Raw genomic sequence first — 26934 nt, forward strand, 5'->3', positions numbered from 1 at the left:
AATTCAGGTAAAATTTAAATGGAGTTGTATTTTGATAGGCTCAAAAGAAAGTGACATTGTTGAGTTAAAATACGTCAAACAGAAATAGTATTTAGAATTAAACCAAAATAAAAAATACCTTAGGTCGAAACCCATGTAATGTGCTAAAGGGAAGTTCAGGGGATCTCTATGGGTGCTTTTATTCACAAACATGATCTGAAAACTAAGGAGTTAGATTTCCATTTTGAGGAGAAGACCCTGCTGAAAGCAATTCTATATTTATAACACTCGTAAGATTTCTCTCCCATTCTGTATTTCTTTATGCAGGAACTGAAGTCCCCATGGAAGGCTTTCGATATGCCTTCAGACGAACGATATGCACAGAGTTGCTCACATGTGAGACCGACGGAGCTTTCCCATGTGCTTCCAATCCCAGGGCTTCTCTCCACCGTGAGTACTCACATGTTTCCTCTGGGGTGGATGACTACTCAAGTTACTACAGTAGCTGCCACTGGTCAATCTTCCCTGTATGTACCCTCTTGTGATCAGTCAGGTTAGGGCTCCTATTGAAGGCTTTTCCATGGTTACTGCAATGTTACTTCCATGGTTACTTCCATGGTTACTTCCACCCCCATTATGGGTTCTCATGTGTGCCATCGGATGGAATTTCCTGCTCAAGACTTTGCGACAAACATCACACAGATAGTCCCTCCCTGGTGTGCGCTCTCTTATGCACGGTCAGGTTCCTGCTCCTGATGAAGTCTTTCCACAGTCCTTGCATTTACACAGGCTTCTCCCAATTGTGTATCCTCTCCTACTCTGGTTAAACTCATAGGGTTTCTCTCCAGTGTGGATTTGTGTCATAAAGGATGGGTGATGACCAGAAGCTTTCCCACGCACAGGGTTTCTTGCCAGCATGAGAGCACACGTGGGTCTGAAGGGATCAAAGACAACTAGACAGTCTCCCACATTCTTTACATTCATTTCATTTCTCTCCTGTGTAACTTCCCTTGGGCCAAACAAGGTTAGCATTCCTTCTGATGGCTCTTCCACACAGATTGTATTCATGGAGTTTCTCTCCAGCTGGATTTAGTGCCTGTTGGGTAAGGGATAAGCGATAACTAAAGGCTTTCTCACTTTCACTGTACTCGTGGGGATTACCCCCCACCACAGAAAGTCTGCACTAGGGATGCCCGGGTGGCTGCCTTCGGCTCAGGTCATCATCCCAGGGTCCTAAGATCGAGCCCCACATTGGGCTCCTTGCTCAGTGGGGAGCCTGTTTCTACCTCTCTCTTCCACTTCCCCTTGTGCTCTCTCTGACAAATAAATAAATCTTTATTTTTTTTTTAAAGATTTTATTTATTTGACAGACAGAGATCACAAGTAGGCAGAGAGGCAGGCAGAGAGAGAGGAGGAAGCAGGCTCCCCGCTGAGCAGAGAGCCCGATACGGGGCTTGATCCCAGGACCCTGAGATCATGACCTGAGCCAAAGGCAGAGGCCTAACCCACTGAGCCACTCAGGCACCCCTCAAATAAATAAAAAATCTTAAAAAAAAAAGTCTGCACTATAAAAAAAAAAATTCCTACTTGATAAGTTGCTACCATTTTCAGAGCACATGCACTATTTCTGCCCTGAGTTCTTTCTAATTTTAAGTAAGGCGAATGCTCTGCCTCAAGGGCCCATCATATAGTCATGACACTCATAAAGCTGCTTATGTAGATTTTTCTTGATAATTACTTCAACAAAAACTGAATTATATGTCAACATTCACTAAGTCATATTTATGGAACTGCTTACTTATGGCAACTCTCCATAAATAAATACTGAAACTGGTTTAGAATATTCCCCAAATTCATGATACTCAGAGACTCTCTCCTGAGAAACAACTTCTTTTGGGTGAAGGTCACTGGACCCAAGTGTCTCCCCATGGTGGTTGCGTTCTTCTATGACACCGTAATCCCCTACTGCAGAGAACCAGCAATGTGCCCTCATGAACCTTACCATTTTCCTGACAGTGGATGTTTTTTCCAAACTTTATTCTGCTTTGCAGTGGTCTTTTTGGTTTTCAGTTGAAACTTTTAATCTGAAATTAATGGGAGAGAGGAGGAGAAAGATTTAGTTCTTAGAGAAATAAATGATGAGATAGATAATTAAAAACAAAAACAAAGAGCCAGGCCCACGTAGCTTTTCTTCATAAACAGACTCTAAACATGAGTGTCTCTAAATATGAAAGAATGCCCCAGCAGTTGGACAGACTTTAAGGATTTCAGCAATATGAAGAATTTAATAATTTTTTATTTTATTTTATGTATTATTATTTTTCAAGATTTTATTTATTTATTCATGAGAGACAGAGACAGAGAGAGAGAGAGAGAAGCAGAGGGAGAAGCAAGAAGCCCAATGTGGGACTCAATCCCAGGACCCTGGGACCATGACCTGAGCTGAAGGCAGACACTTAACTGACTGAGCCACCCAGGTGCCCAGCAATATGAAGAATTTGACAGTGACAGGAACAAGGGATGGAAATGCTAAGAAATGATTTTGTTAAGAATGAGACAGCTGGGACGCCTGGGTGGCTCAGTTGGTTAAGAGGCTGCCTTCAGCTCAGGTCATGATCCCAGCGTCCTGGGATCGAGTCCCACATCAGGCTCCTTGCTCCGCAGGAAGCCTGCTTCTCCCTCTGCCTCTGCCTGCCCCTCTATCTGCCTGTGTTCACTCTCTCTGACAAAAAAAAAAAAAAAAAAAAAAAAAAAAAAGAATGAGACAGCTGCTAACAGTCTGATAGAAGGCACTGTCAAAGTCTGAGGACAGTAGAAAAATGAATAAACAGGTGGGGCCATGGTCCAATATTTACAAAGGTGGAAATGTTCAGAAAAAAGGAAGCAAGATAGAGCTTTCTCTGGAAGCAAAAGAAAGTTGGGGAGAAAAGGAAGAAGGAGAGGAAGGGAAGCCAAACCTTCAAGAGAAAACTCATTCTAAGTGGCCTGAGATGATTTCTCAGACAAGATAACATCTTAGACACTGTAAAATAGTAGTATGTGGTGGTAGATGCTAGCTACACTTGCGGTGAGCACAGCATAACATAAAAACTTGTTGTCAAATCCCTATGTTGTACACCTGAACTAAGGTAACACCGTGTCAACTATACCTCAATTTTTAAAAAACATTTTATTTATTTATTTGACAGAGAGAGAGGTCACAAGGAGGCAGAGAGGCAGGCAGAGAGAGAGGGAGAAGCAGGCTCCCTGTTGATCAGAGAGCCCGATGCAGGGCTCGATCCCAGGACCCTGAGATCATGACCTGAGCCAAAGGCAGAGGCCTAACCTACTGAGCCACCCAGGTGCCCATGGGAAGAGCTTTTTAAATCAAACATCTACAGCCTTATGAAATGCATCCACATACAGTACCTTACATTCTTTAGATGGTACGAAGCATACATCCTTGTGCATTACGAAGGCAACATCATTTAATAGCACAGAATGTGCTAAAATTGTGGCTTTTATCACCTCCTGCCTGGAAGATTCCAATGTTTTATAGACTGGCTCCTTCGCTTTCTTGTATCTCTATTCCTAATAGTTAATAATGTTCCATGAGGTCAACACAACTCTACTAGGGAGGAAAAAAGCCTACAAATCAGATCTTGCCCCCTCCCAGTTTAGTTTAAGAACTTCTAGAATGTCTACTGCACATAGCACACAATTCCAATCTCAGCAGGTGACACCTTCCCACCTCTGGCCTTTCACACACCTGTCTTGCCCCTCCCTGGTGGGAATGCTTGCTGAATGAGGACCAGGAAGATGACCAGGTTCTTCTGGCATTAGTGCTGGGTTACTGGGACAATCTCTCCTGAGAGTTTACAAACATAAGTCCACTCTCCCTTGGGTATTGGTGTAAATCACAACACCTCTGTGGTCCAAAACACCTTAAGCAAGAAACTAACATATGAACAAGCACACAGTTTCTGGAAAAACTCAGTTCCCACCAGGCCATAGAAGAGACCCAGTCACAGGATCCCCAGAAACCGAACACTGACAATAAAACAACAACAACAAAAAACAATTTAAGTCAAGGGGGCACCAAATAATAATGGTTATAAGAAAGGAAAATAAGGAGCCCAACTCATTCATGAGCATAAGTGCAAACAGCAGAAAGAAGGTATTAACACACTGAATGTACCAGTGAGCAGGAGAATCTAAGACAAGCACACAGGGATTCAAGTTAGGGTTAGTTTCTTTATGAAAACGCTTAATAGAATTCACTACATTTGCAGTCTAGAGAGAATCATATGATTCTCTAAATACATTCAGTAAAAGTATTTGATAAAATCATTATTCCATGGCTTCAGGGAAAAAATTAAATAAGAAGGGAACCTGGTGGCGCAGTCATTAAGCATCTGCCTTCAGCTCAGGTCATGATCCCAGGGTCCTGGGATAGAGCCCCACATTGGGCTCCCTGCTCTGCGGGGAGCCTGCTTCTCCCTCTCCTACTCCCCCCTGCTTGTGTTCCCTTTCTCGCTGTGTCTCTGTCAAATGAATAAATGTTTTTTTAAAAAAGGGAACATCTTTATCAGAAAACAGTTTTTTTAGGGCACCTGGGTGGCTCAGTTGGTTAAGCAACTGCCTTTGGCTCAGGTCATAGTCCTAGAGTCCCGGGATCGAGTCCCACATGCATTCAACTCCCAGCACCATGGGCAGTCTGCTTCTCCCTCTGACCTTCTCCCCTCTCATGCTCTCTCTCAATCTGTCTCTATCTCTAATTAATAGGTAAAAATCTTTAAATTCTTTTTAAACCTACACCTTCCAGAATTTAGTAATTAGACTGAGGTTATAAAAGAGAAGAATGCCTGTTTTGGGGAGATCTATGCCCACTGAAGTCTTCAGAAGTAAAGGGTTATGATTTCTGCAACTTACTCTCAAATGATCTAGCAAAAATAGTAGTTATTATATGTATACCAAAAGGGACAAGAAATGTGGCAAAACATTAACAAATGCCGAATCTAGACAAAGAGCAAGTGGGATTTCATTGTACTGTTCTTGCAACGTTTTCTCCTATAAGCTTCAAGAGGTTTCCAAACAAAACATTTTATTTAAAAAAAAAAAAAGGGAAATATAGGGGTGTCTGGGCAGCTCAGTTAAGCACCTGCCTTCAGCTCAGGTCATGATCCTGGGGTGCTGGGATCAAGCCCCACATCTGGCTCCCTGCTCAGCGGGGAGCCTGCTTCTCCCTCTCCCTCTGCTGCTCCCCCTGCTTGTGCTCTCTCGCTCTGTCAAATAAATAAATAAAATCTTAAGGAATAATAAATTTCCCATAGTCCTAGTACCTGATATTGGGAGAGCTCCTTCCTCCCTTTTTCCTGGAGATCCCCGTGGTTTTAACTCACACAATTTCATGCATGTCACTTATGCTTTAGACTTCTATTGGGTTTTAGCCGCAAGTATATGCCACCAAAATCCGTTTTAATAATATCGAGAGCAAGAGATCCCCACGTTTTAAAAACTTGGGAAGTACGGAGCGGAACCGCCTCCTTTAATTGTAAGGCTTGTTATTCACATTTTCATTCGCGCAGTTTCCTTCTCTCTTCCTGATTACACGTACGTACTGGCACTCACGCTACAATCCTGAAGAAGCATTTTCCCAAATGAATTTATCAAACGTTATTAACCGAAAAAAGTTTTAAGATCTTCTCACCTCAACCATTTCTCACAATAGTCGCAAAAGTCAAAGTCTCTTGTGTGACGAAGGCAGAAAGGGACCTCCCTGATGTAAATTTCACCGAGGCCTCTTAACCCCCAAAACCAACGACACCCCAGTTCGGAAAAACCGAAGGATCCCGGCAGGCGACCAACTGCCCTTGCTCTCCTAGCCCGCGAGACTGAAGTCACGCCCCCTACTAGACCACGCCCCCTCAGCCCCGCCCACAGCCCCCTTTGTCCATCCTGAGACCCCGCCCCCCAAAGCCCCAACCGGAGCCCCATTTGTCCACCCACACCGGAGACGCGCCTTCCCAGAGCCCCGCCTCCTCAGCTTTGTCAAGACCCCGCCCCCCCCCCCAGGCGCTTCCCCCAGCTCCCGCCTCGACCTTGCACCTGCAGCCACTCTTCTGTGCTGGAAGCGAATAACGAGAAAAACCGTGGTGCCGTTAGAGGCAAGATGGCGGCCGCTCGGGGGACGCGCACCCCACTTCCGGTCTCGGGTTTGGAAAGTAGAAGGCTCCCACGGGGCGTGGGAGCGCTGAGGCAGCGGGAGGGGCGGTGGCCGCGTCCTCGGGCCTCCACAGAGAAGTCCTGTCCTCGGCCCAAGGCACTGCAGCTGGGCCCAGGCCCCGCGGGATCCACTCCAGTGACCCTGGGCTGGAGCCCGCTGGCCAGGCTGGGGGCGGGACCGGAGCCTGTTGGGCGGAGCCTCGTGCCCGCCGGCACCTGACTGGCCAGGCAGCTCCCTCTCAGAAAAACGGCTGTTCTCTGAGTTCTTGCGGCGAGCTGCAAGGATGTGCGAAGCTTCGAGGCGGTTTGTTATGCAGCAGTACTGACTCCTCCATCCTCACTATTCTTAAAAAACTTTCTTGTCCCTCCTCAGTTTTTCAGTTTTATCTTCGAACTTGTCTTACATTTGCATGTTAATCTTGGGACTGTAGACTTTATTTTTTTAAAACCTTGGGTTTTTTAGTATTTTATTTATTTGACAGAGATCACAAGTAGGCAGAGAGGCAGGCAGAGAGAGGGTGCAGCAGGCTCCCTGCTGAGCAGAGAGCCGGATGTGGGGCTCGATCCCAGAACCCTCAGATCATGACCGGAGCCTAAGGCAGAGGCTTAACCCACTGAGCCACCCAGGTGCCCCTAAAACCTGTTTTTGTTTACAAACAGTAAACGACATTTAGTCTTTCCTTAGGTATGAGCTTGTGTGTATCTTTTATGTATTTCGATTGCTGTTTTAGTTTTATGTGGTTACCATCATGTCCCCTAATAATGCTTTTCCTTTCATTCATTAACTTGCTCAGACCTTCACAGAGCTTTTATTTCTACTGGGGAGGAGGACAGATGGTAGAACTAACAAGAAAACATGCGTGTCAATGCCACACTGGAGTATTTCTAGTATATCTAGAAACCTGTGCAGATTCATTGAATCATTTCTTTTTAACCCATTTCAAAAAAATAATATGATAAAGTGTTGACCTTAAAAATAAAAGTTATTTTACTGGAAAAATAGGTTTATTGAGGAATAGTCAAGAATTAAAATTTGGGACAAGCAAACTATGGCAAAACCATATGTTAGTCCAACAAAGGACAGGAATGTTATTCACGGAAAAGAAGGATAAGTTGGGAGGAGTTGTTTTTTGTTTGTTTAAGATTTTATTCATTCATCTGACAGACACGAGATCACAAGTAGGCAGAGAGGCAGGCAGGCGGCAAGGGGGTTGGGGAGCAAGCCCCCCGCGGAGCAGAGAGCCCAATGCGGGGCTCGATCCCAGGATCCTGAGATTATGACCTGAGCCGAAGGCAGAGGCTTTAAGCCACTGAGCCACCCACGCGTCCCAGGAGGAGTTGTTTTGAACAAAAGTAAATTGCATAAAAGCAAGAGTTGAGAGTAATGAGGAGTTTCTCATTGGCTAAGTTGCTTGAAGGATAGTCAATTTCTTATAGGAGATACAAGGTGCATCTTTTCTTTTTGGAGGACTGTAATGGACAGTTCTTCCTGTGGTTCACAAGAAGTGGTATAGCATGAAACTCACCCCTTCTGGCCTCCGGACTCCGTTTTAGTGAGGTTTCCCTTTATTAATTTTCACAACAGAAAGTAAATTTATAGTATAAATTTTATTTTATTTTATTTTCTAAAGATTTTATGTCATTAAAGATTTTGTTTTTATTAATTTTTTTAAAGAGGGAGAGACAGAATCTACTTCTAAACTCCATCAGGAGGATGCCCGTGGTTTGGTTGGTTAAGCGTCTGCCTTTGGCTCTGGTCATGATCCTAGGGTCCTGGGACTGAGTCCCACATCAGGGTCCCTGCTCAGTGGGAAGCCTCCTTCTCCCTCTCCCTGCCACTCCTCCTGCATAATTATGCTTTCTCTCCCTCTGTCAAATAAATAATATCTTAAAAAAAAAAAAACACCTCAGCTCTTTAAAAAAAAATAAACTCCATCAGGTTTGGTGACTTAATTGGCAAACTTAAATTCCTTTGGCTGTCCTATTTGATGAGAACAAAGGCAAGAGAAATGTAGCTAAAAGTAAGTCTTCTTACAACTTGCAGCCCACTGATAAATCCCCAAGATATGTGGAATGTGACATTCCTCAAGGAATTCATGGCTACTTTACTGTTGATATTTCATTAAAAACTAAAAACAATGTTACCTTAATAGCTAGCCCTCCAAGGTCCTGGAGACTTTGCTTTTAACGTGTACAAATTCCTTAGAGACATACTATCCCTAACCTCCACTAACAAAATATACAATCAGTTACTCCTCACAATCCCCTTGTGGCTCTTTCTGACCATAGGTCCCTGTACTGTAATAAAAGCACCTTATTGCACCAAGAATATCTCAAGAATTCTTTCTCTTTTTTTAAGGTTTTATTTATTTATTTGAGAGAGAGCCAAGAGAGAACACAGAGAGTGAGAGTGAAAGGAAGTAGCAGACTTCCTGATGAGCAGAGAGCTTGATGCAGAGCTCAACCCCAGGACCCCAAGATAATGACCTGAGCCCAAGCAGATGCTTACCTGACTGAGCCACCTAGGCACCCCATCAAGAATTCTTTTTTAATCATTAGCTCACTGGTCCACATCACTATTCATGAAAGCTTGCTGCGTCAATGCCAAAGAGAGGAAGACTCTAGAAACTACAGTCAGCTAGCAAGTTTTACATAATGCAGTAGAATTACAGGAGTGGTATCCCATCACCTCTGCCATATTCTCTTGGTTAGAAAGAAATATGATGGTGCAAATGTACACTCCCACACAGTATGAGCATTGCTGTTCTGCATCCTTATCCCAACTTGGTATTGTCAGCCTGTATATCTTTTTTTTTTAAAGATTTTATTTATTTATTTGACAGAGAGAGATCACAAGCAGACGGAGAGGCAGGCAGAGAGAGAGAGAGAGAGAGAGAGGGAAGCAGGCTCCCGGCTGAGCAGAGAGCCCGATGCGAGACTCGATCCCAGGACCCTGAGATCATGACCTGAGCCGAAGGCAGTGGCTTAACCCACTGAGCCACCCAGGTGCCCCAGCCTGTATATCTTTTTAAGATTTTATTTACTTATTTATTTGTCCAACAGAGAGAGACAGAGCCAAAGAGGGTACAACCAGGGGGAGCTGCAGGAAGAGTGAAAATCAGGCTCCCTGCTGAGCAAGGGCTCTAGGATCATGACCTGAGCTGAAGGCAGACAATTAACCTACTGAGCCACCCAGGCGTCCCAGCCTGTAATTTTCAACACTCTTATTAGGTGTGTACTAGCATCTCTGGATGGTTTTATTCCTATTTCATTGATCACTGAAACTAAACATCTTTTCATATGTTTATTGTTTGGAAACCTTTTTTTGGGAACTGCCTACTCAAGGCTCTTGTCCATTTTTCTTCTGGAACTTTTTTTCTTCGATAATGTAGAAGTTATTCTGCACAGCAATCCTTTTCATACATATGTTACATGTATCTTATCCCTCATTATAGCTTATTTTCCCTTTCTTAATGGTGCCTTTTTAAAAAAGATCTATTTATTTGAGTGAGAGAGAGCACATGCAGTGGGTAGGAACTGAAGGAGAGGCAAATCTTAAGCAGACACCAGCCTGACTCCGTGGAGCCTGACATAAGGCGCAATCTCAGGACCCTGAGATCATGATTGGAGTCAAAATCAAGAGTCAGATGCTTAACTGAATGAGCCACCCAGGCACCTCATAGTGTCTTTTTTTTTAAGATTTTATTTATTTATTTGACACAGAGAGAGAGCACAAGTAGGCAGAGAGGCAGGCAGAGAGAGAGGAGGAAGCAGGCTCCCTGCTGAGCAGAGAGCCCAAGGCGGGGCTCCATCCCAGGACCCCAAGACCATGACCCGAGCTGAAGGCAGAGGCTTAACCCACTGAGCCACCCAAGCGCCCCGTCGTGGTGTCTTTTTGATAGAGTTCTTGTGTATTCCAATAGATCTGTCTTTAATGTTGTGGTTACTGTTATTTCCTTATCTATAAACTGCCTATTTCCATGCCAATTCTCTACTGAATTGCTTGCCTTTTCATCACTGATACATAAGAGTAAGTTGTATATCATATATGCCTTCTCCTGGTTTACTTCCTGTCTTTCAATTCTGTATTAAATTTTGATGTAGTCAGATATCTTTTATTTTACATCTTTTTAAAAAGATTTTATTTGTCAGAGAGAGAGTGCATGCACAAGCAGACAGAAAGAGAAGCAAGCTCCCTGCTAAGCAAGGAGCCCAATGTGGGACTCAATCCCAGGACCCTAGGATCACAACCTAGGCCAAAGGCTGACGCTTAACTGACTGAGCCACCCAGGTGTCCTGTATTTACATCTTTTTTTGAGGGAGAGAGAGAGTGAGTGCATTTGAGGGGATATGGGGTGGCGGGAAAGGGAGAATTTTAAGCAGGCTCCATGCCCAGCGCAGAGCCAACAGCGGGCTCAATCTCACAACCCTGAGATCATGATCTGAGCCAAATGGCTTAACCAACTGGGCCACGTGGGCACCCCTCCTTTTGTATTTACATTTTTTAAAAAAGATTATATTTATTTATTTGAAAGTGAGAGAATGAGAGAAAGGAGGGTCAGAGGGAGAAGCAGACTCCCTGCTGTGCAGGGATCCTTTTGCGGACCTCCATGCAGGGACTCCAGGATCATGACCTGAGCCGAAGGCAGTCACTTGACCAACTGAGTCACCCAGGAGCCATACATCTTTTTTTTTTTTTAAGATTGTTTATTTATTTGACAGGGAGAGAGAATGAGAGAGCACAGGCAGGGACAGCAGCAGAGGGAGAAGCAGGGAGCCTGATGCAGGGCTCCATCCTAGGACCCTGGGATCATGACCTGGGCTGAAGGCAGACACTTAACCAACTGGGCCACCCAGGCACCCCTGTATTTACATCTTAAACAGGATATCCATAAACAACATATCCTCCAAGTGTACAATCTTTCCCCCTAACATGTTAAAGTTTTTTTTATTTGAGACAGAGATCACAAGTAGGCAGAGAGGCAGGCAAACAGAGAGGGGGAAGCAGGCTCCCCGCCAAGCAGAGAGCCCAATGTGGGGCTCGATCCCAGGATGCCAAGATCATGACCTGAGCCATAGGTAGAGGCTTAACCACTGAGCCACCCAGGTGCCCCTCCCCTAAAATTTTAATATCCAAATTTCCAAATAAACAGCAAATCTGTACAAATTTTATAGTTACACCTTATAAGCTACCATTAGCGTTTTCCTAAAATTGCATGATCACATATTTATCTATCCTTCTATCTACTCATCAATCTTTTTTACATGTTTTTCAAAGTAACCTGTGACATCAGTACACATCTTCCCATATTTTTCAGTATGTATATCACCCACTAGTTTAGTATTTGCATACAATCTTTTCTTTTGAGGAAAAATTTACATAAGGTGAAATTAAAGTGTGCAGTTCAGTCTTGATAAATACGTCTCTGTAACCCAAATCTCTATCAAGTTATAGTTATCCTCGCTGTGGAAGTTCATGTCCCTTTCCTAGTTAGTTCCCACCCAAAACTTCTGCCCAACCCCAGTTCTTAAGTTTTGCACTACAGATTACTTTTTGTTTTTCTCAGAACTCCATTTAAACAAGATCAAAAGATATATACACTTGTGCAAAGCTTCATTCACACAGCATGTTTCAGATCATCCATGCTCAAGATGAGGAAAAAGGCTGGCTGAGGACTAGGCAGAAACTGACACCCTGCCACCTCTCCCCACCCCCTACTCCTGGGTGGGATATTTGTGACATTCTTCCAGGATTCTCCCATCATAAGTTAATACCTTGCAAGAGGGGAAAAAAACCACCATAACCTGACAATGGCAATGTCTCAAGGCCTCCAGTATCTTGTGTGTCCTCTTTAGCATATGAAAGTTCTTCTTCTTCTTCTTTTTTAATGTGTGTGTGTGTGTTTAAGATTTTATTTATTTGACAGAGAGAGATCACAAGTAGGCAGAGAGGCAGGCAGAGAGGGGGTGGGGAAGCAGGCTCCCTGCGATGCGGGACTCAATCCCAGGACCCAGAGATCATAACCTGAGCTGAAGGCAGAGGCTTTAACCCACTGAGCCACCCAGGTGCCCTAAAAGTTCTTCTGAAAACCCCCTTTTCCTTAACTCCCCCAACCCCGTAGTATATAGTCAGCCACCCCTCACAACCCCAGGGCAAGAGCTCTTCCTGCCCACGGGTCCTGTCCCCACGCTTTAATAAACCACCATTTTGCACCAAAGATGTCTCAAGAATTCTTTCTTGGTCATCCCATATGGATCTCACCCCACTGAACCTCACTTATACTCTAAAACTTCATCACTGATGTCCTTTTAAAAGTTCTCACTGAAAACATAACACGTTCCTGTCCCCCTATACTTTTGGGTTATAACATCAGCCTAGTGCTCTGGAGAAGGGGGCCAAGGAGCAACAGATAAGAACACGGGGGTCCAGGATCATCTGGGCACAGTACCCCGATACAACCAAGCCAGATTTGGGTTACAGAGCCACCCACAACCTCCCCAGATCCAAAAAGCCATGGACCAGCAAGGCTCTCGGAAAACACGCCGCAGGGACCGGACCAGACCTACCCTTTGGCCTGGATCCTTCCCGGCGGATCCACCCGCCCGCGACACCAGACTGCGCGCCAGGAGACCCCGGAAGCAACACAGCCACCGGTGTGCTCCCAGCCCACCCACACCTCCACTTCCGGTATTGTGGGTAGAGAAGGGGCTGGGGCGGGGCCCCAGGGCTGGGGCGGGGCCCCAGGGCTGGGGCGGGGCCCCAGGGCTGGGGCGGGGCCCCAGGGCTGGGGCGGGGCGGAATGGGAGGAGGGAGGAGCCCGAAGAAGCCCTCAGGGAAGGCTGGGTGGTGAATGGGCCCAGCCAGGGACTAGTACCAGGTTGAACGGGCTGAGCTAGAGGTGGGAACCGCCCCTTGGGGGGCGTGGCCCGGCTGGCAAAGCCCAATCCTGGAAGGCGGGGCTAAGAGTAAGCATCGGGCATCGTCGGCCCGGCTAAGGTGGATTCCAGGCTCAGGGGGCGGAGCCCGGGTGGGGACCAGGTGTGAGGGCGGTGCTTGGGCTGAGCCTCACTTCCAGTTGGCCAGTCCTCAGGATGCCTAATAAAAGCTTTTTTGCTCCTTCTCTCTTCCCTTCTGAGACCCTTTGTGACGAACATCAGGTTTACCAAGGTACCTGTCAGTCCACAAAGTGGATCACACCTCCATTCATCCTGCTCCTTCCTTAGGCCCTTAAATTTTGAATTTTCTTCTTCAATGGGTCGTATCTTTCAGTTAGGTCTATTCCTAGACACTATATATAAATACATTTAATTTTTTAAAAAGATTTTATTTATTTGTTTAACAGGGAGAGCAGAAACACAAGCAGGGGGCATGGGAGATGGAGAAGCTCGCTTCCCACAGAGCAGGGAGTCTGATGTGGGGCTCAATGCTAGGACCCTGGGATCATGACCTGAGCAGATACTTAAGGACTGAGCCACCAGCGAGCTTCTACATTTAATCGTTTAAAGATTTTATTTATTTGTCAGAGACAGAGAGCACAGGCAGGGAGGAGGGTCAGAGGAAAAGGGAGAAGCAGGCTCCCCGCTGAGCAGGAAGCCCCATAGAGGACTCAATCCCATGACCCAGGACCTGAGCCAAAGGCAGACACTTAACCGACTGAGCCACCCAGGCGTCCCCATATATTTAATTTTTTGTTTCATTTCCCATTTGATTGTTATTGGGAAGTTCTAAAAGATGAGGGGGAATGCTCTGGTTTAAATCACGGATGTAAATTGGGTGTCCAGCCAAAACAATAGATGCCCAACAAATATACTTTCCTTTCATTGTCCCTATTTATGAAGGGCGAAGAGGTACACAAATATTAGCAACTTAAAATTACTATACTGTGAGAAATGACCTACATGACAAATTTGGTGGCGTGCTGCCATCTGGTGGTAATGGAGGGTATTACATACACTCTGTCTCAAGCAGCTGCTCTTCAAACCAACCCTAAAAGTTTACTTCAGATTGAAAAGTTCTGTGAAAATGAATAAAAGGAAACCTCAGTTAGAATGCAGTCGGGGGACGCCTGGGTGGCTCAGTTGGTTGGGACACTGCCTTCGGCTCAGGTCATGGTCCTGGGGTCCTGGGATCGAGTCCCGCATCGGGCTCCTTGCTCAATGGGGAGCCTGCTTCTCTCTCTGCTTCTGCCTGCCTCTCTGCCTGCTTGTGTGTTCTCTCTCTCTCTCTCTCTGGCAAATGAATAAAATCTTTTTTTAAAAAAAGCTACCCTCTTTGTTGGTGGGACTTATCTATGGTTTTGCCATAGTTTGCTTGGGCCCAGGGCTGCAACTTTTTGCTATTCCTAAATAAGCCCATCTTTGCTAGTAAAACAACCGGCTGTTTTTGTTTGTTTTTAAAGATTTTATTTATTTCTTTGACAGACAGAGAACACAAGTAGGCAGAGAAGCAGGCAGAGAGAGAGAGAAGCAGGCTCTGCACTGAGCAGAGAGCCCGATGCAGGGCTCGATCCCAGGACCCTGGGATCATGACCTGAGCCGAAGGCAGAGGCTTTAACCACTGAGCCACCCAGGTGCCCCCATCTGTTTTGTTTTTAAGGTCAACAGTTCTCACTTTAGAAAGCATTTTCCCTTCCCACTATCCCTTTGATTATAACATCTTCCTGGTGTTTGAGGTAAGGAAGAACAGCGGTTTGACAGTTGAGAAAGCCAAGGCCCAGAATCAGGAACACACAGTATTTCCACTTCACCCCCAGCAATTTGGTTGGAGATGAGTATGAACGTCTGGGGGCAAAGGCCCTGAGGTAGGAGAAGTTTGGCCTCAAAACAACAGCAGAAGCCCAGTGTCTAAAATGTTTGAAGTTTAAAATAAATAAATAAATAAATATTTTTAAAAAATAAATAAAATGTTTGACGTGAGTTGGGCAGGATGGAGACTAGCTAGAAGTGAGGTCAGAGAAGTAATGGAACCATATCATACGAGGCCACCTGGGCAACTGTAAGAATTTCGGGATTTGGGACAGTTGGTTAAGCGTCTGCCTTTGGCTCAGGTCATGATCCCGGGGTCCTAGGATTGAGCCCCACAGGGGGCTCCCTTCTCAGCGGGGATTCTGCTTCTTCCTCTCCCTCTGCTCCTCCCACCTGCTCCTTCTCCCTCTCAAGTATGTGGTCTCTGTCTCTCTCTCAAACAAATAAACAAATAAGGGGCACCTGCGTGGCTCAGAAGTCTCTGCCTTCAGCTCAGGTCATGATCCCAGGGTCCTGGAATCAAGCCCTGCATCTGGCTCTCTGCTCCGTGGGGAGCCTGCTTCCTCCTCGCTCTCTCTGCCTGCCTCTCCACCTTCTTGTGATCTCTGTCTGTCAAATAAATAAATAAAATCTTAAAAATAAATGAATGAAATCTTGTTTAAATTTCTTTTCAGCGTAACAGTATTCATTGTTTTTGCACCACACTCAGTGCTCCATGCAATAGGTGCCCTCCCTATACCCACCACCTTGTTCCCCCAACCTCCCACTCCCCTGCCCCTTCAAGACCCTCAGGTTGTTTTTCAGAGTCCATAGTCTCTCATGGTTCACCTCCCCTTCCAATTTCCCTCAGCTCCCTTCTCCTCTCCATCTCCCCTTGTCCTCCATGCTATTTGTTATGCTCCACAAATAAGTGAAACCATATGATAATTGACTCTCTCTGCTTGACTTATTTCACTCAGTATAATCTCTTCCAGTCCTGTCCATGTTGCTACAAAAGTTGGGTATTCTCCTTTCTGATGGAGGCATAATACTCCATAGTGTATACGGACCACATCTTCCTTATCCATTCGTCCGTTGAAGGGCATCTTGGTTCTTTCCACAGTTTGGCGACTGTTTATAGCAGCATTGCTGCTATAAACATTGGGTACAGATGGCCCTTCTTTTCACTCCATCTGTATCTTTGGGGTAAATACCCAGTAGTGCAATGGCAGGGTCATAGGGAAGCTCTATTTTTAATTTCTTGAGGAATCTCCACACTTTTCAAAAATTGTGGGTTTTACCGAGTGCAACGGGGGAGCCCCTGAAGGGTTTTGAGCTATAGGAGCAATATTATCTGATGTGTATTTTTATTTTATTTTATGTTAAAGTCCTCTTTGTTGTGTGACTCTAGGGAGGCAAAGATAGAATCAGGCAGGACAATTAGAAATTTGAGGCAATAATCCCAGTGACAGCTGGAGATAGCTGGGCACAGGTGGCTGGGAGGAATGGAAGGAGTGGGACCAGCTCTGACGCGAAAATTAAGGCAGAGCCAATGGCTACCTGCCGTCTGCTGATGGATTTGAATAGTTTTAGGGCAAGGAGTCAAAATGGCTTAGAAGATTTTTGTTTGTTTATCATTGTCAAAAATTATTCTGGACAACGGTAAAGAAAGACTTCATTCAAAAGGATTATTTCAGGAGGGAGAAAAGCCTATTGAAATAAGAAAACTCCAACCGTAAGAGCTATAAGTATCCTAAAGGTTAGTTAGAAGAAGGCTCTTCTTTTAGAGGGTGGAGTAAGGGAACCTGGGGAACATCTGTTTGAGGAGGTTCAGTGTAAGTACCTAACATTAAGTTTTTGATTGAAGGGGCATCCGTTTTATGAACCTGAATAAAGGAAATCTCATCTAAAATGGAGTCAGGAGTGGGGCACCTGGCTGGCTCAGTCGGGTTAGCATCCAACTCTTGATCTCACTCAGGTCTTGATCTCAGGGTCCTAAATTCAAGCCCTGGGTTGGGCTCCATGCTGGCTGTGGTGCCTACTTAATAAAATAACTTGGAGTCAGAAAGCCAGAAGGGATAACACACCACTTCTCCCAGCCCTTTGCAGAACGAGCAGGAAGAGACATACCTTGTATTCTCAACAGGAAGAAGCCTGCACATTACTACCCCAGCAGCTGGAGGAAAGATTTACTCCTAGCTCAGCAACAGCCCAGCCAATGAGAGACTTGCACACCTCAGCCAATGAGAAGCCACTATACTTCAAACTCCGTTTACTCCAATGGGCTTTTTTGCTTATAATAACCCTTCCCAATTCCCCTCTTTCCTCTATAAAAGGGCATTCCTCTCCTTCATTCTCCAGACTTGCCTATGGTTTTGCCATAACTTGCATGTCCTGAATTGTAATTCTCTGCTATTCCTGAATAAGCCCATTCTTTTTGCTGGCAAAAATAACTTTAATTTTTAAGGTTAACAAAATTCACCAATAAAGGTGAATCCACAAAACTTTAAGCCCTCCACCCCGTTCTTAACCCCCAATAAAGACAGAACTCCAAGACTGTTCACTTTCTCTCTCTCTTTCTCTCTTTCCTGGCAACCTTAGGTATGCCATGTACCCTCCAGTACATGGGTTATATAACTCCTGAGTTATAAGTCTTATTTTTCAAAGTTATCTGATAGTTGTTGCTGAGGTGTATCTTGCAATCATAGTAAGAACCACAAGGGTGGGTCCAGCCACAACATTTGCTCCAGTCAGGGTAATGCCGGTGGGGGCTCACTGCCAGAAGTAGGGGCCCAGATGAGTGCCCCCTGCATTCCCAGCCAATAGCATCACTATTACAGGCTGAGACTGACACAAAACAGGTATGCATCTATTTTAGTCCATTAGAGAGAAAACATCATTCCCCTGGCTTTCCATATCCAAGGAGGGCAAATGTTAGCTGAAGTGACCTCTGCACATACACACGCATACCCTTTATCTCACTAGCAGATTTGGAAGAAAGAACTGAGGATCTTTGTATCTCACCCTTTCTCTCTCTGCTTGGGAGTCTAAGGGACTCCAGAGAAGGGCTAGTTTGATCAGGCTGGGGCCATACAGTAAGCATCCAAAGGAGGTTTGTGGTCGACCAGTTGGACTATGCCCAAGTACATTTGGCAAATGCAGCAGTAAAACATCGTAAGTCCAACGGGGGATACATAGCAACACCAGCATGCTTCAATCCAAGTTTTGTTACTCACGAAGCTGCTGTTTCCATATCTAACTCCCATGATTGGTCTCAAACTCAGAAGGGAGATTAAGAGATGTCATTGATTAGGGTGTGTGGCTGGTTCAGGTGGAAGAGCGTGTGACTCTTGATCTCGGGTTTATGAGTTTGAGTCCCACGTTGGGTCCAGAGGTTACTTAAAAATTTTTTTAAACTTAAAAAAAAAGGAATGTCTTTGATTTTTTTCCCCGAAGTCCCAATAGTAGACAAAATTCTAGAAGACTGTACATCTAACTTCTCACAGTGATTTATTTCCTCCGGGGCCTGGGATTAGAAAGAGGTTCACTTTCTATAATTTTTTTAAGGTTTTATTTATTTAATAAATAAAAGAGAGAGGCAGAGAGAGCACAAGTGGGGGGGAGGGGAAGAGGAAGAGGGGGAAGCTGACTCCCCATGGAATGGGGAGCCTTATGCAAGGCTCACTTCATCCCAGGACCCCAAGATCATGACCTGAGCCAAAGTCAGACACGTAACTGACTGAGTCACCCAGCCGCCCCTCACTTTCCATGTTAAAATTCTTTACAAACATATGTTATTTTTTTAATATCAGGAAAAATTATTTTAAGGAAAGCATATGTTTAAACACAAATATCCATCTCTACTTACATAAAACTCCAGGAGGATAAAAATAATTTATAGTGACAGAAAGGAGGCCAGTGTTTGCCTGAGGACAGGAATGGAGGGAGGGTTAAAAGGAGCCACAAGGAAACTTTAGGGAGTTATGGAAATATTTGTTATCTTGATAGTTTCACAAGTTACACATGTGTCAGAACCATCAAATTATGCACCTAAGTATTTGCTGTTTATTTGTGTGAATTATACCTCAATAGAGTTCCTCATTGGGCTGCTAGAGGAAATTCATGCATGAAGGACTGACCCAAAACAGATACTCAATTAAAGTTTGCTCTTGTGATTATCTTTACCTTCAATGGAGAGTGTATTAGTCATGTTTTTATTTTCTATGTTTTGTGATGCTTTGACACCTTAGGGTCTTGCAAACCTGGGTAAGGACCACCCGTCAAACCAACCAATACAATTACCTCCTTGATCTCAGTCTTACATGCAAACCAATATTCCCTCTGCCCCAAATCACCCCAGGGCCAAATAGCAGACAACTAGGGACCACCTCTAGAGCCTAGAGCCCACCAAAATTATTCAAACTAGCCAATTCTAAACTTGCTCAGCTTGCCTGCCCTACCTTGCCCATTTCTTCCTGCAAAAGCCATAATAAAGGCTCAGGCCCATGCTTTCCCCCTACTCCTGCTTCCTACAGACCCTGGTTTTCCCCCCATAGTGGCTCTTCATTGCATGGTAAGCCCACTGCTCTTGGGAATTTTAAGTAATAAAGTTTTCTTTCAAAGACAATTGTCTCCATGTCTATCATCATATGTGATTAAAACAAGTCTCAGGTACATTTAATAGCAAAGGGCATCCTCACACTCCCAGCCCCTTATCCAGAAGGCAGCGGTCAGGGGTGGAAGGAGCTCTGTCTTATGTCCCATAATCCTATCGCCCCTCAGACCTACACTCAGGGAAGGGGTCACTAAAGTTGGGTGAACCTAGAAGAAAGACACCACTAACCAGTGGCATCCTGAAGACAGCTCATGCCAGGTCAGGAGGGCCAATTGCTAAAGTTGCAAGGATTTTGTGAGCCAGTTGTTAGACTGGTGGTAGCTTGAAACCAGCCATCATGGGATACTTACACCACAGAAATGGACAAACACTACAAATTAGGGCTCCCCTGCCCCATCACTACTTGCTAGCGCTGCATTAAACACTTCCATGCTTACCACTGCCTCCAATTTCACGCCTGCTGCTCCATTTCTGCAGGAAAAGCAAGAATAAAGGAAGGAAATTTTTTTCCTCCTTGAGCTGCTCCAGGTGGGGCATCAGCAGCCTACTCCAGGACCACCAGCCGATCCCAGCATAAGACTGGGGTTGGCCACCCCATCATACTGCCCACAACAGACCTCAGGTGTCCAGACACCCTTAAAACAGATCTCTTCCCCCAACCTGAGACTTCACCAGTCCCAACACTCCAGCCTGCATCAGTCTAGCCCCCCAGGTTCCCTGAGCTGGAGCTGCCAGGTTTGAGCATGGCATGGAACAAGTAAAGTAGACCCTAACCATGGCCACACTGAGGGAGTACTCATACCATAGTCCTCATATGGCCTGATGGGGAATTTCTGTTGTACCTGCTAGTGGGAAAACATGGGAGAGACACCCAGTCCTCTGGTAAGTGAGCTTGGAACAAGGAACCAAGGGTCCTAGCTCAGCCGTTTTCTCTTCTGGCTCTTCCCACCACAGAGCAGGCAGGCTGGGCTGGGGGGCCTCAAGGGTGGGCGCTCCTGATCACTATCAGCCTGACACCTGCTTGTTTCAAGTGGCTCAGACTCAGCCAGCAGGAAAAGCATTGCTACTTACTGAACCTCTAAAACCCATGCCACCTGTGAGGAGCCCCCAACCTCACCCCATCAGCTGACTTCACTTTCTATGGCTCACCTCTTGTTCCCTCAGCCACACGGTTCTTCTTGATCCTGAAAAATGTCAAGTTCATTTGCATCTCAGTGTCTTGGTCTTTTCTTTTTCCCAGCGCTTCCCAGAGTGGGTTCCTCATCCTCTCTCAGGTCTCCAGACTTGAGTGGCTCATTCCACTCACTCTACCAGACACAGGTACCTCCATCATGTGAGCTTGGTTTATTGTCTCTAAAACTATCCCATCAATGCATTCACCTGTCGATCGTCCTGCCTTCTACTCAGGGCTTGTTTGTTTACTGCTGTGGCCCCAAGACTTAGAACACGGCGTGTGATAGAGTGGGCACCCAAGAAAATGTTGAATAAGAAACCAAATGCTTTTTTGGAAAAAAAAAATTCTTTAATAGCAAAATAATATATACTGTGGAAAAACTGGAAAATACAGAATACCAAGTACAGAAAATACAACTCAGAACCTTCATTAACACTTTCGATCATCAAAGCCTAAGACTTGCCGGCTTTCTCATCATGTCCCTTGTGTGCAAGTAGGTATATCAATGGTGTGTGGGTGTGTGGGTGCACATGCATAGACAGTCTTTCCAGGCCTCCTAAGGGGCCTTGGCCCTTCAGGTCTCCCTAACTCCTAACACCACCCTTCTGCACCCATCCTGTTCCTGAGAACAACCCTTCATCAAGGACATTTTCAGGCCAGGGCTGGTAAAGAGTTAAGGCTTTGCAACGTAACCATGAGGTAGCTATGATCTTCCCCATTTCCAGATGTGGGGACAGGCCCTCCAGGAGGCTGGCTGATGTCACAGAGGCCAAACAACTGGCAAACAGGGATTCCAATTGTCTGGAGGCCCCAAGGCTTCGGTTCTCTCCACCTGTGGCTTTCAGGCCCCATCAGCCTGACTATAGGCCCTCACAAGGTGCCGTTCAGAGGGTGTGGGGCTCCCAAGTGAAAGCTGAGATGGAGAAGTGTTTGTCACATCCACCAGTCCATGGACTCTTTGGGGCAGGCCCTAACGATGACCATACAATGGGGCAGCCCCCTACACAGGATCCTCTCAGCCTCCTGACCCTCCCACCCCAGACCCTGCAGCTCAAGGACCCTGAGCTTGGGCATAGCAAGGCAGGAAGAGAGGATTTCAGCTGGGGAAGGCATTTCTGGGGTGATGAGAGGGCCTAGCAAACACAGACTCTCCAGGGCTGGCATGCCCTCCAAGACAGACAGGCCAGGGGCAGAGAGGCCCCTCACAGTCAGCCGGATCTTCCGCACATCTCGAAGGTGGCGGCTGATGGCCAGGAGGGTGCTGTCGGCCGAGAGGGTGCAACCTAGCACCTCCAGCCTCTGCAGGTAGCTCAGCTCCTGGAGGCCCGCATCTAGCCCTGTCTCTGTCACGCGGTAGGTGCCGCCGAGCACCAATGACCGCAGGGCACGAAAGCGTGTCAGGCCCTGCAGGTGCTCGTCTCGGAAGGCAGGGACGCGGTCCAGCACGATGCACTCAAGCAAGGGCAGCACGGTAGGGTCCTGCTCCTTGAGGAGCCAGGCCATAGAGATCTCACAGCTGTGCAGCTCCAGGGTCCTCAGGGTGCAGGGCAAGCTGGTGATGGGCACCATGCTCAGGTCAGCCACGTGTAGGCAGAGGCGCTTCAGATTGGGGCACTTCTGGCCCAGGGCCCTCATCAAGGCGGGAGACAACTGGGGGGCCTGGGAGCCTGAGAACAGGTAGCCACCCATCCGCAGGGAATGGAGCCGGGATGCCATGTACCGGCGAAGGAGGTGCCACATGACTTTAGGCCGCATCTGTAAGAGCCAGAAATGCGGGTGACAGGGTGAGAGATATGGAGAATATTCCACAGCCCCTGCCTGCCTGGAGACAAACAAGCCCCAGCTGGGGCTCTAGTGCTCCCCTGGGCTTCTGCCCTTCCCCTGCCAGCCTCAAGTGACCCTGTACCTCCCCAAGAGTAACAAGACAATATAACCCATTCACTCTGATTTCTAGGTTTGAACAAAAGCAATGAGGGAAAAGAGAAGATCAGAATAGATCTGTCTTTAGCAACAGCAGATTCTCATTACCTGAAGTAAGTAAGAAAGCAGAGCAACTCACGGGCATTTTATTTTATCCCTTTCCTCATGAGCACCGCCAACAGAAATAAGCAACACAAAAGCAAACTGAAAAAGGCTAGAACTGCCTAGAGTAAATTAGACCTGTGTTAAAAATCATCATCATCACCATCACCATCACAACCTGGTGATGATGAAAGCTGCAAAAATTAACCGTGGAAAGTTAATTACTAGAAAACAAAGTAACTGGAAGCACTGTGCATTTTAAGGTAGGTACACTTTACCTTAAAAAGAAAAGGAAGAAAAAAGAAACTGCATAGTGTAAAATTTGTGCATAGCATAAAACCTGGGAGGTTGTTAGAAATTCAGAATCTGGGGCCCCATCCCCATTCACTAAATCAGAATCAGCATTTTAACAAGATCCTTAGATGATTATATACACAGGCAAGTTTGAGACACTCCTTTATAACACTGTTTGTAATAAAAAGCTGGAAATAACTAAATGTCAACAGGAAAACAGATAAATTGTGGTATATTCATTTAACAAATTAAAAGGAACGAACCAGAGTTCCATGTCTCAATTAAAATAAAGTTCAAAAGCAATGTTGTGTGAAGAAGGCTAGTTTTGGGTGGTTATACAAAAAATAGCGTTTAATTACCTCAACTGAATACCATTATTTAAACTTTCGATCAACACATGAACAAAACTATATGTTGCCTCCTGGCACTCACACAGGAAGTGAGTGAGAAATGAGAAAGTGAGAAACCTAAGTTTCTAGAAGACTACATTTCCATTTTATAATAGCGATGGCCTCTGAGGAGGGTTTCAAAAAATGCCACGATATATCTATAAATGTTGCGTGCGTACATGTACCCATAAACCTTTGCATGTATGTTTCACAGAATCTGCAGCAAAAATGACCAAAGGTCAAAGTGGGTTAAATATAGGTGAAGAGTACGTAGCCGTTTCAGATTTATCCTCTACACATATTCTATATGTGTATTTGGAATAGTTCATACTAAAACAAGAAAAATAAATACGATGCAAATGGGGAAAAGTGGAAAAGGTTCGGTTGCACAACTCAGGAAATAAACTGTGGAAAGTGAGTTGAATCTGGAAAATGATTCCTCCAGGAAAACTCATTAACAGATCATGTAAGCAACTAACGTTTGTCCTATGCTTACTGTATGCGGGACTCGGCTCTAAGGTCTTTCCCTGCAGGAACTTGGTTATCCCCACTTTGAACTTGGTTATCCCCACTTTGGAGATGGGGAAACAGGCTGAGCAGCGAGTGTGCGGCGATGCATCCCGGACCGCCAAGCTCGAAATCTAGGGGGCGAGGGGGTGGGGCTCGAGACCCAGACACCCGGCCGCGGCCCAGACCCGCCCGGTCGGCCCCGCGTACCGTGTACAGCGTCAGGTCGACATGTCGCCAGAGCCACCGATCGTCCACCAGCCTCTTCCAGCGGTGACAAACCCTGGGGGAGGGGACCCGGCGTTAGAACCACCCCGCCCTGCAGGGACCCGATCCGCGTCCCAGGGGCAGCCCCACCCCTCCGACCTTCCCGTCAGCCCCCCGCGGGCCGGGGCCGCACCTGGAGATGCGGATCCGGTCCCGGACCGGGAGGTAGGAGAAGATCTCCAACAGGACGGAGTCCGGCAGGTCCGCCAAAGTCGCCATGATCCGGCCGACACGTACTTCCGCTTGCGGCTGAGGGGATTCGGGATCTCGCCTGGGGGGCGCCAGCGGGTGACGGGGGTTGCCGGCAGGGCGGTGGCCGCCGCCTCCGACAGCGGGCGGAGAGTCTCAGCTTTCCTCTGACAGGGACACAGTTGGGTCCCGGAGACAGGCCCGCCGGCGACCACGACCGAGCCGGGAGGCGGGGACTGGGAACCAAGCCCGCGCTCGGAAGGCGTGGCTGAGGCTCTGACGCAGCCCGGAGGCGGGGTTGGGGGCGCGGACGAGGCTGGGGGCGGAGCTGGGGTTGGGGCAGTGACAAGGGGCCCCGGGGCGGTGACTGGAGACCCGGGGACTTGTTTGGGTCGAGAACCGGCCTGGGAGCGGGATTACCCGCTGGGAAGAGGCTGGGGACAGGCTAAGGGCTGGGACGAGGCCGGGGGCGGGGCTAAGGGCGGGCAGTAGGCTAGTGAGGCGGGACTGAGGACCCGAATCGAGCCCGGGAAAAGCGCCCTGGGGCAGTGACGGACGGCCCAAGGGCGGGGCCAAGGGCGGTGACGAGCGGCCCGGGGTCCCGGCAAGTGTTGCGAGGGCGAAGCTGCAGACCCCAGAACCCAGCCTGGAAGGCGCCCTTAGAGCAGTGCTGCTGGGGGACGACCAGCAGTTGTGCTAAGGGAGAGCGAAGCCCTAACTTTTCTACTTAATACCGCTTTTTGATGCCTATGAACAAGAATAAATCTGTAGGACCGAAATAGCTTGTTAACAAAGGGTGTGTTCTATTTTTCGTTTTGATAGCGCCAGTTATCCAAAGAGGCTGAGTTGACACGCCCACCAAATATATATCACTCATTTGTGGGGTTTTTTAGAATTTTTTTTTAAGATTTTTATTTATTTGGGGCAACTGGGTGGCTCAGTGGGTTAAGCCTCTGCCTCTTCGGCTCAGGTCATGATGTCAAGGGTCCTGGGATCGAACCCCATATCGGGCTCTCTGCTCAGCGGGGAGCCTGTTTCCCCTTTCTCTCTGCCTGCCTCTCTGTCTACCTGTGATCTCTGTCTGTCAAATAAATAAATAAAATCTTTTTAAAATTTATTTGACAGACAGAGATCACAAGTAGGCAGAGAAGCAGGCTCCCCGCTGAGCAGAGAGCCCAGCTTGGGGCTGGATCCCAGGACCCTGGGATCATGACCTGAGCTGAAGGCAGAGACCCTAAGGCACTGAGCCACCCAGGCGCCCCCACTCATTTGGTTTTAAGTTTTTAATTTTAAGTAAGCTCTACACCCAGCCTGGGTCTTGAACTTACAACTTGGAGATCAAGAGTCGCATACTCTACCACTCAGCCAATCAGGCGCCCCATATCATTTTTTTTCCCTAAGATTTTATTTTCAAGTAATCTCTATGCACAACACAGGGCTGGAACCCATAACCCCAAGGTCAAGGATCGCATGCTGCATAGACTGAGCTGGCAAGATACCCCATCACTCTTTTTTTTTTTTTTTAAGATTATTTATTTATTTATTTGACAGAGAAATCACAAGTAGGCAGAGAGATAGGCAGAGAGAAGGGGAAGCAGGCTCCCTGCTGAGCAGAGAGCCGGATGTGGGGCTCTAACCCAGGACCCTGAAATCATGCCCTGAGCCAGAAGCAGAGGCTTAACCCACTAAGCCACCAAGGCACCCCCATCACTCATTTTTAAAGTAGCAATTCATTAGAAATTATCAATTGATAGGGCACCTGGGTGGCTCAGTGGGTTAAAACCTCTACCTTTCGCTCAGGTCATGATCCCAGAGTCCTGGGGTCGAGCCCCGCATGGGGCGCTCTGCTTGGCAGGGAGCCTGCTTCCTTCTCTCTCTCTGCCTGCCTCTCTGCCTACTTGTGCCTGTCAAATAAATAAATAAAATATTTTTTAAAAAATTATCAATTTATGGGGCACCTGGGTGGCTCAGTGGGTTAAAGCCTCTGCCTTCGGCTCAGGTCATGATCCCAGGGTCCTGGGATCGAGCCCCGCGTCGGGCTTTCTGCTCAGTGGGAAGCCTGCTTCCTCCTCTCTCTCTCTGCCTGCCTCTCTGCCTACTTGTGATCTGTCAAATAAATAAAAATCTTTAAAAAAAAAAAAGAAAGAAAGTTAAAAAAAATTATCAATTTATAAAAACAATGAAATGTACTCAACACTTCTGTATTGATGAGTATTCAGTTGTTTCCATATTGTTACCACCAACAATATTGGAGCTAAGCTTTTATATATCTAATAAGCATTTATATATAAAATATATACAAGCATTTAGATTTTCTTTATATATATATATAATTTGAATTTGAATTATATATATATAATTTGAATTTGAATTTTATATATAATATATATATAATTTGAAATATATATATATACATATATACATACATATATATACATATAAATATATATATATATATGCATGTTTTTCTACTGGATAAATAACCAGGAACCAGTTTGATGAGTCAAAGGACACATGAAGTTTAATTGTGAGGTTTTGCTAAATCACACCCCCAAGAGCCTATAACAGCA

General features: G+C 46.3%; 1 protein-coding gene and 1 long non-coding RNA gene across 5 annotated transcripts; both read right to left on the reverse strand.

Annotated features, from left to right (window-relative positions):
* Window positions 1–620: 620 nt before the first annotated feature.
* Window positions 621–12773, reverse strand: LOC116883059. 3 transcript variants are annotated; one of them, XR_004385726.1, is made up of 3 exons: window positions 12751–12773; window positions 1982–2063; window positions 621–1075 (listed from the first exon to the last, which is right to left on the reverse strand). It is a non-coding gene; the product is annotated as an uncharacterized LOC116883059 (long non-coding RNA). The 3 variants fall into 3 exon arrangements; XR_004385725.1 differs by lacking the exon at window positions 12751–12773 and adding an exon at window positions 6067–6165; XR_004385724.1 differs by lacking the exon at window positions 12751–12773 and adding an exon at window positions 5669–5708.
* Window positions 12774–21022: 8249 nt separating this feature from the next.
* FBXL12 (F-box and leucine rich repeat protein 12) lies at window positions 21023–24593 on the reverse strand. 2 transcript variants are annotated; one of them, XM_032883929.1, is made up of 3 exons: window positions 24309–24593; window positions 24119–24191; window positions 21023–22451 (listed from the first exon to the last, which is right to left on the reverse strand). In XM_032883929.1, the coding sequence occupies exons 1-3, from the start codon at window positions 24392–24394 to the stop codon at window positions 21630–21632; spliced, it is 981 nt and encodes a 326-aa protein (XP_032739820.1). In that variant the 5' UTR covers window positions 24395–24593; the 3' UTR covers window positions 21023–21629. The 2 variants fall into 2 exon arrangements, with proteins under 2 accessions (XP_032739820.1, XP_032739821.1); XM_032883930.1 differs by lacking the exon at window positions 24119–24191 and having other exon boundaries at window positions 24309–24388.
* Between the last annotated feature and the right edge of the window lie 2341 nt (window positions 24594–26934).

The sequence above is a fragment of the Lontra canadensis genome, unplaced genomic scaffold (assembly GCF_010015895.1).
Source record: "Lontra canadensis isolate GAN:19392208 unplaced genomic scaffold, GSC_riverotter_1.0 scaffold88, whole genome shotgun sequence".
Taxonomy (NCBI): domain Eukaryota; kingdom Metazoa; phylum Chordata; class Mammalia; order Carnivora; family Mustelidae; genus Lontra; species Lontra canadensis.